The sequence below is a fragment of the Pollicipes pollicipes genome, unplaced genomic scaffold (genome assembly GCF_011947565.3).
Source record: "Pollicipes pollicipes isolate AB1234 unplaced genomic scaffold, Ppol_2.1 Scaffold_7231;HRSCAF=8579_pilon_pilon_pilon, whole genome shotgun sequence".
NCBI lineage: Eukaryota > Metazoa > Arthropoda > Thecostraca > Pollicipedomorpha > Pollicipedidae > Pollicipes > Pollicipes pollicipes.
Window position 1 is genome coordinate 32,306,916 of NW_023597034.1, and position 9,494 is coordinate 32,316,409.

Below are 9,494 nucleotides of genomic sequence, written 5' to 3' on the forward strand. Positions count from 1 at the left end.
TGTCACCTAAACAGAGTGCATGGAGGATGAACTTTGGGTCTATGATCGTCACCGATGCTCATCGGTAAGGTTCAATGGCGGCTACTGCTCTGGCGTTGGGCTGATGCGGTATTAGCGGCCCTGTCCCCCATGGTGACAGCATCGCTGTGCTCAGAGCCCCGAATGACTCGCGGGCTCCGGTGGCGGTACGGCCTCTGTTCTACCCACGCACGGCTGTATGCCAGCGTGCCACCCGGGCGAAAGCGGCGGGCGCCCCTGATCTGCCAGCTCTTCACCCGTCGATGGCAGGCAGGGGCTTTCTCGTACCGCGCCGCTTCATCCTCGAGCCGCCGTGCTGGAGGCACCGTCCATCACTACCTCTCGCGCCCGCAAGCTCCGTGCCAGACTGGAGGATGTACACTACCTCTCGCGCCCGCGAGCTCCGTGCCAGACTGGAGGATGTACACTGTCCCGCTCGGTAGCATGGCTTGCTTCCCTGGTGTAACAGTGCTGGCTTGGCGTTGTGTAGCATCGCTGGTTTGCCTTTATGAGAAATATTTCAACGTTTAACAAAATTAATCTGGCGAAGTTGTGTGACCCACGAGAGTATCAGCGACGTGCGAATGTATTCAAGTTATTGTGGTATCTTAATATTGGACTCATACTAGCACTGTAACCGCACCGAATCAAAAAGCCGCTTGAACGATTAGTGAATAAAATGAACTCTTGGCGCTCGTGAAATTCTGATATTCTCATATGTGCTAGTGACTCTGCCTGGACAACTAATGAAAAGGCAAAAAACCGAATCCTGCGGTAAACATCACCTTTGAACAAACTGAACACACGCAGACATGTAAGCTATCTGATTATGCGCACATTTTCGCGTGGGGCCTACTTAACGTGGATAATGTTATCATATAAGCCGTTGGTCTCGTTTGTTTTTGGAAATGTCACCGAGTCATCCATCTGACCTATCAGCTAGGGACGTTATTCGCCACTAATTTCATAATGGACCTCGTAATTTCATAATGATAATCTCTGCCAACGCATCACTCGAGCTTAGGTAGGCCATGATCTCATTGATTTTTGAAATGCCATCGAGCCATCTACATCGGCCTTGTTTGCTTGTGATGTCATTTACTGCTAGTCCCAAAATGCATCCCGCGATATCATTCTAATGATTTTGCATCGCATATTTGATATATAGGTTTATTCCCACATTGACATAAAACTATAAACAAGAGTGTGGTCGTAATATCTTTGCAGCTTTTCAGCGAGGTGATATAGATCGATGAACTGACATTACCTGGGGTAGCTATTCCCGCGAGAAAGCAATATTGCGCTTGTATACGCACTGGGGCTGAAATCCCACTGTGGCAAACTCGTGGCGCTGTTGTCGTTTTTCCCTGGTACCGTAGAAGCTGTTGGAGGGCATCCTCCTCTGTGTCGTCCAGCCAGAAGCGTGGTCACACGCATGGTCTTAAACATGCAGACCGAAGCAGCGCAAAACTATGATTTAACCGGCCCACAGCTTATAGTGATAAGCTTATCCACACAGGCTCATTTACGCTACGACTTGTTTGAAGGCATGGACACGGTGTGAAGTAGCTGGCGTAGAAAAGTTTCGTCATGTATTTCTTCCGAATGGCTTGCATGGTTGGCTTTGGGATCAGGTTACATGCTACGCGAGCCTACCCGTTTGCACTGCACACCGGGTTTGATGCCATCTAGTGCACACTTCCCAAAATATGAACTCTTTGATGGGGCAGGGCAGTCTCTCCCACAGATTGACCCATTCTCATAAAGTTCATGTGAGAAAACGGGTGATCCTATTTTAGTGAGAAAGAGTGGCGGTGTGTTCCAGTCGAAACTGGCATCACTTCTGATAATTGCGTGGTCGTGCAGGATAAGTGGAAACGGAATGTAATCTTGTTACGACCTGTACTGACCGGTCAAGCATACCTAAGCAAGATCTAAGCAAGACCTAAGCAAGACCCAAGCAAAAATGTCAAGATTACAATGGGCAGAGGTGACATTGCTGACCCAGTGCCATTCCCCCGATTTTTGACAGAAGGTTATTGGTCCTACCAATCAGATTCTAGTTGCATCTTCCTTACAACAAACAGAACCTTATCATCAACAACATCTTATCAAATATTATCAAAACATAAAAATAAAAAACAAAAGCATGTTGTCAAATACCTGTCAACGCCAGCAACAAAAAATACAAGGTACGTTTCCAGCGTTGTCTTGTGTCCTCGGCTGTCAGGTTATTTACCAAAATACTACCACCATTTGAAGCCCCGCTACCCTGGCTACCCGCGATATGATCCACGTTGAAACTTTCAGTAATTACATCGTAAAGAACAACTTAAGCAGTCGTTGCACATGGTGCATATTTTTCTGCCGTGGCAAAAATGCAGGCATCAGACGTGTCAGAAGAATATGTCACCGTGTTTTGCCCTCTTACTAAACCTTTCATCAAAAGGCTTAGTCTGTTTTCCCCGGCGCGTGTGGAAGTGGAATGTGCCACGCGAGCTTACGGTGACCGTCTTTGTGCCAAGCAGTCTGGCTGGCCATACCACACTCGTCATACCACACAATTATGTGTCCTGCTGGAACAATCCCACGCAGCGATGCGTACAATCCCTGGGTGCCGGCAGCAGCTGGCCTCGCCCGCCAGCTGGCCTGCCCCCCGTTGCGACGTACCTTGTAGCTGGAGGCTTTCTTGCGGAGCTCGACCACCTCCTCATACCAGGGCGTGGCGGGCGCGTCGCGGCCGGCGGCGCCCCCGTCCGCCGCGTCCTGCGCGCCGGAGAACCGGCCGTCCACATACGTGTAGTCGGAGAATGGCCGGAACTTGAGCTTGTACTCGGTGTTGAGCGCAGATCTGCCGGAGAGGGGGGGGGGGGGGTGAGCGGGGAGGGGCTGTGCCGGTTCGCCGCGGGCGGACGTGGCTACGCCGGGTGGGTTGGACTGTTGTTGCCAGGCCATCGCCCGAAATTGGCCTACAGTAGCTGTCGCAGTGGTCAGCCATTATGCTCGGAGTGGGCCGTAAATTCGCAGTGATGTGACGCTTGACAGTGATCTAGTAATATTGATGTGAGAGTCTGGCATCTCATTAACACATGGTGCAGGAACAACAGAACAGAAAAGTGTTGTCAAACTTCTCGGGAAGTGGAGGGATCAAGTATACAGCGGTAGATGGCAAAACTTTACCTAAAAAATGGGCAGCCCGCCTCTGGGACGTTCCTGCGCGTCTCGTTTGACGTGGGTTTGCCGTTCCCACACAGTGTACATGTCTAACAAAACAAAGGTTTTTGCACGTAACTATTGAAAACTTCGCTACTGTGCTTCAAGTTCCATCTCTGGCGATCTTATGATAATGCTAGGATAATGGTGTCAGTCTCAAGGTACACACTACCTTGCAAGCTTTAAGTAACTGCCATGGAGTCCTTTTCATTCAAGATGCGCTTTGATCAGCCCCGCCCCCCCCCCCCCTTAAAAACGCCAGCTCGTCACATGGGACAACAATGATATCGAGCAATTCCATCTTTAAGCACTGAGCAATCTAGATATCAGGCTGTCCTTCTCTCTCCGACTTGAATTAATCTGATCACCTGACTGCCTGATCTCCAGACGTGATTATATATGAATATTTTGCAACTGCCCTGTTTCCAGACATGTATTAATCCAGATATCATGCAACTGCTCCATCTCCAGAATTCAGGCAATTTGAACATCAGGCAATCCACCAACCTTAGAGACAGATTAATCTCAACATCACCTTTCTATCCGTCTCCCGATATCGTGTGTGCGAACGTGAGGTTATTCTTCTTTCCCATCTTTTTCAGACGTGCTGTGACCCGAATGTTCTTCTTTGTCTTCAGATCTGGATTAACATTGTATTAAATAATTCGACATCTCTAGACATGCCGCCATCGGAACATCAGGCAACTGTTCTGCCCACAGCCATGAGACGCCTAGTCTGGACGTCGAAAATCCCATCACCAACAGACGTGGCTCAAAGCAAAAACCTGATCATCGCGCTATCTTCATCTCTCCCTTGATATATCTTCATCTTCAGATATAGCTTAAGCTGCACATCAGACGGCGCCTCCGCCCCCAGACACGGGATAATCTTACTCAGCATGGACTCATCAGGGCGGGCATCGATTTACAATGACCGGCGTCGCATGGGTTGATTAAATCTTCAGTAAACCAATAGAGCGCAAGGCTAAGTTAGCCCGGGTCACGTAGGCTTCAGCACAGTCCCGAGCGACAACAGCAAGGCGGCGGGGTCTCCATCTGTACACCCTGCCACTGGGTGAGCTTTCGTCCCCAATGAGTGACTTGTATTGGTGTTAACATTTCATTCCCTAAGTTGGTCTGCGTGGCGCTCAAGAGACATCTACCGGCATTGTGATCCGTGCCCGGAAAGAAGCCAACAGCGGCAAAGTTCTGATGGGCGTGCCTGAGAGAGACGTGAGCGAGCAGTTTGGGAACGCAGTGAAAAGGCGTATCCCACGCCAGTACCCGACCGATAGCGTTGCCAGGCTACAAGCACCGCCCAGTCTGTACTTAAGTGTTCTGACCGTCAGCCGCCCCAGCGACGCGGTGGCGAGCTCACGAACAAAGTTAGAACAGCGCTCATGATCACCCTGCCAGCTTTCCAGCGACTATAGCCTGGAGGCTGGCGCCCTGTCCTTCCGTCATCCATGTCATCCACGTCTGGCTGCCACCGCAGCTGGTGCGCCTGCGGCCCTCGGCCGCAGCTGTCTGCGGTCCTCGGCCGCAGCTGTCTGCGGTCCCTGGTCGCAGCCCTCTGTAGTGCTCGGTCGCTGCCGTCTGCTGTCTGCGGTCCTCGATCCCAGCTGTATGCGGTCCTCGGCTGCAGCCGTCTGCGGTCCTTGGCCGCAACTGTTTGTGGTCCTCGGTCGCAGCCGTCTGCCGCCTGCGGTCCTCAGTCGGAGCCGTCTGCGGTCCGCGGTCGCGGCCGTTTGCCATCTGCCGTCCTCAGTCGGAGCCGTCTGCGGTCCTCATTCGGAGCCGTCTGCGGTCCTTGGCCGCAACTGTTTGTGGTCCTCGGTCGCAGCCGTCTGCCGCCTGCGGTCCTCAGTCGGAGCCGTCTGCGGTCCGCGGTCGCAGCCGTTTGCCGTCTGCGGTCCTCAGTCAGAGCCGTCTGCGGTCCGCGGTCGCAGCCGTTTGCCGTCTGCGGTCCTCAGTCGGAGCCGTCTGCGGTCCGCGGTCGCAGCCGTTTGCCGTCTGCCGTCCTCAGTCGGAGCCGTCTGCGGTCCGCGATCGCAGCCGTTTGCCATCTGCCGTCCTCAGTCGGAGCCGTCTGCGGTCCGCGGTCGCAGCCGTTTGCCATCTGCCGTCCTCAGTCGGAGCCGTCTGCGGTCCGCGGTCGCAGCCGTTTGCCGTCTGCGGTCCTCAGTCGGAGCCGTCTGCGGTCCGCGGTCGCAGCCGTTTGCCATCTGCCGTCCTCAGTCGGAGCCGTCTGCGGTCCGCGGTCGCAGCCGTTTGCCATCTGCCGTCCTCAGTCGGAGCCGTCTGCGGTCCGCGGTCGCAGCCGTTTGCCGTCTGCGGTCCTCAGTCGGAGCCGTCTGCGGTCCGCGGTCGCAGCCGTTTGCCGTCTGCCGTCCTCAGTCGGAGCCGTCTGCGGTCCGCGGTCGCAGCCGTTTGCCGTCTGCCGTCCTCAGTCGGAGCCGTCTGCGGTCCTCAGTCGGAGCCGTCTGCGGTCCTCAGTCGGAGCCGTCTGCGGTCCGCGATCGCAGCCGTTTGCCATCTGCCGTCCTCAGTCGGAGCCGTCTGCGGTCCTCATTCGGAGCCGTCTGCGGTCCGCGGTCGCGGCCGTTTGCCGTCTGCGGTCCCCCGCCACCAGCCCCATCGCTCTCCCCTCGCGTGAGGCCGCACCAGTTCATTCTGGCGGCATCGACCGCCGATGGCGCCGACCAGAAAAACGGCCCGCCCGTGGGAACGGCCGGAGATGAGCCAGACACAGCTCGAGCCCAGGAAGTGACCCTCTAATGGTCGTCCCTCCCCCCGGCTGGGCTGGCGACAGGCGGTTTTGGTTGGACTTCCTGACACGACCAAGGACGGCTTTCATGACATGGGATTTATCACACGGACCCGGTGGCGCGGTTAGAAGGGGAAGTGGCGGACGCGTGCACCAGAGCAAGGTTCGCGCTCAGCTGCGAAACAGCATTCGGTTCGTGAGTAGATGCTCAGTACTGTTCGCGTTCACGGGGTTTTCAGCAAAGCGTTTATAGCTACCACATCTTTCCCAAAATCTATAACCATCTTGTTGAAAATGTGAACTAACGTTTTGCACACACGGATGACATCTACTTTTCCTCGCTGGGACGAGTGGGCGGCGCGGTTAATGAAAGCCCTTTGGTTCTACGAAAGGATTCCCACAACCTGCAATATTTAGCTAGATGTTATTCCAGGTCGCTGACATCACCTGGCTCTCAAGGCACTGCACGGAAAATGTTAGGATGTGAGAAGGTGTGGTGTATAAGCGCTCGGCGATGAATTGCCTTCTTATTTCGGCGCGCATCGAGTATTCCCGATTACTTGCTGTGAAGCTCTGAAACTGTTATATCATGCACGCCATCACAGTTAGTGACCTTTAATAAAGGTCACTAACACATTTACATGGGGTTTTGAACTGAAATGGCCACCTTTAAGACCTTTCGGTGCTGCTCACAATGTTGTCCTTACGACCTAAGCTCTTCTAGTTTCTGGCCTACACGCCCGCGAAAATGGAGAAAGGTATATCAAGGAGAGCATTTCAAAGTCACCGTGGCATTCACGACATCATAGCAATGTCATTCAGATCCTACCATTCCATAAACCATGCAGCGATGAAGGCCAAGAAAACAAAACTGTCAGTGTTCAAATGTGGCGTTCGTGAGTGCGCTTTCCAGATATAACGGCTGGCCATGTGCTCTCAATCAATGTTGCGCAAGGTACGGTGATGTAATCAAACCATGACGCATTGACGAGTATATTTACTAATAAAAAATTGCGCTGTCTAGAGCAGTTTTTCCCACTTAAAAAGTATACCAATAGCAATAAGGGAGCCTGTTTCATCGTATCTGAAGCTTGATTCAGTATATTAAATGTGAAACATTCCATTTAATGTTATTTGAGGGTGAACCAATCGGTTCAAAGGTTCGTCCGGTCAGGCCTTTAAGATTATGCAGTGAGTTTTGGTTGTGTACCAATCACGGTGAGCCAATAAATTGGGGGTGAGGATTTGCAAAACAAGTTTGGGCTGAACAGTGATATTCGGTCAGGCCTGCGCCCCAAAAGCATTTTCTCCCCGGATTTGGTTCGCATTCTTCTCAAAGCTGTGGAGGGCTGGAGCCCCCAACTGGATAGGAAACTACAACTTTGCAATAGTCCCACGGCACATAAGCCGCAAAAGTGAAAAGCCAACAAGCCAAGGCAGTGGAAAGTTAGAGAATATCTTCAGGTGACGTCACATTGGACGTTGCTGGTGCACTTCGAACTCGAATCTTTGCAATGCCGGACCGTCATGCTAGCTCGAACTCGAACAGAACAGTGAATAGCCCTCATCGCTGGCTACTATGCATTTCACCCCTTGACCGATTTCTGTATTCTGAATTTTGAATTGAGTTTCTGAATTCCTGATGAGGTTTGGAATTCTTCTCGTTCCACCTCAAATCATGCGATCTCTAATCACGGCTTTGATCAAATGACATCACAAGGGCTATGAGTTTTGAAGCAGCAACCATGCCAAGTATGGAAAGGACTCCATGACTTTCGAGATACGACGCATAAAATGCAAATCACTAGGACTTCCTCAACACCAGCATGCATCTTTGCCTGGTATGTGGTGCACTGAAAACGAACACTGGTGGCCAATATTATACATATGACACGTGTTACCATCAAGAGGGTACATGCGTCTGGTGGTATTACTCCTTGTGCTGACCTCAGCACCGTCAGACGCATTATCCAGGGGGCGGTAACCCCTCCCCACCTGCTGGGGTACTGGATAAGCCATCGCGCACATTGTAAGCTGTGCTAGTTTCTCATCAATCGGCACGGTTAGTCGGGCTCCAAGGTGGTAGTGTGCTTTTTGTAATCAAGACAGGAGTTCCACCTCAGTCTTCAGGACAGACAAAGCAACTTACACGACGAACGAGCAGCTCGCAGAAACGAAGGGATGAGCATGACGTTCATCGTCTTTAAAAGAAGCAGATAAGATACAGATAACATCCTTCCGATCAGCATGTGAGCAATATTTGTTGTGTCGCGCGAAACACACAGAACTGTGACAAAACTTAAGCTGTGAGACAAAGGAAGCACTCACGAACGTAGTTGGGGCCCCACAATTTTTTTGCACGACCTTCGACGGCCAACGCCTTCAAACGGCTTCGTATTTTGATATGTGGTCAGTGACATCAGCAACAGATAAATGAAAGCGACATCCGTGCACCATTACGCTGTGATTTCCTGTCGCAAAAGGCTGGGGCACGACAATTCGTATCGGTTTAACTGCCCAGAATTCTTAGCCCGGGTCTCCTCCTTTCCTTCCAACAAGATATTGTGACTGAGTGCCTAACTGCTTGTCTGCCTCACGTAGTGAAGGACACCCGTCTGCGGCCTAGCTGCCGATAAATAAAATCGATATGACAGGGACCGCACCTTTTCTGCGTTGTCACCGGCTCTTGTGCCGCCGCTTTGGACGGGTTGCTCGGACCCATCCAAGAGCCTGAAAGGGAAAAACCTGTCAGAGGCGGGTACAGACGCTGCCCAGCTCGGAACTTGGGGCGTCACATCACTCAGGACTACAAGACAGCCGACTCCACCACAAGATCGGAGCGAGAGCCAGACGGACACCCTGAGGAAGATCACTCCTCGCCCCAGGCATGCCCAGCCCCGCCCTCCGGCACAAGCCACAGCGACACGCCGAAGAGCACTCAACACCGGCGAGGGGACACGCCGTCCCGCCGCGGCCTGCGTCCATCTCCTCCACTGATCCGAGGGGCGTGGCACCCCCGGCTGGTGAGAACGCCTCAGCTCGGGCGTGACTCAGCGCTCGGCGAGGGGCGGCGGCAGCGATGGCCGCCGTGCAGCCGGCGCCCGCTGCACCAGTTGCACCACTTCACCCCCGCTCGGAACTCACTGTCCTGCGTCAGCGGCACGGCGTCCGCCGCCGAGGCGTTGCAGTCGAAGCAGCGTAGCATGGCGCCGGCGGCGGCAGCGGCGGCGGACGGATCTCTCTGGGCGCACAGCGGCGCGGCGTGCGGCCCGGGCGGGGGGCGACGGCCAGCTGGCGGTCCCTCCCTGGCCGACCCGGCGCCAGCGCCGCCAGGGGCCGCCCCTCCGGACGCTGATCGACTCACCTCGGCGGCCGCCGCCGCCGCCGTCGCTGCCGTCGCTGCTCGCCGTGGCGGCACCCTCACCTGGCAGCATGGTGGTCGTCAACGGTCGTTGGCCAGCCGCATCAAAAACCCGCCTCCCAGGTCACGAATCTC

General features: G+C 53.8%; 1 protein-coding gene across 1 annotated transcript in view; it reads right to left on the reverse strand.

The window, feature by feature from the left end:
• The window catches only part of LOC119110016 (uncharacterized), a 21,360-nt gene extending 12,102 nt beyond the window's left edge, over nucleotides 1-9,258 (reverse strand). Inside the window, exons 1-3 of the mRNA XM_037233764.1 lie at nucleotides 9,143-9,258; nucleotides 8,662-8,728; nucleotides 2,689-2,869 (exon numbers count right to left, since the gene is read on the reverse strand). Coding sequence (XP_037089659.1) covers nucleotides 2,689-2,869; nucleotides 8,662-8,728; nucleotides 9,143-9,203 — 309 coding nt within the window. The 5' untranslated portion in view covers nucleotides 9,204-9,258. The remainder of the gene's footprint in view (nucleotides 1-2,688; nucleotides 2,870-8,661; nucleotides 8,729-9,142) is intronic.
• Nucleotides 9,259-9,494: the final 236 nt, after the last annotated feature.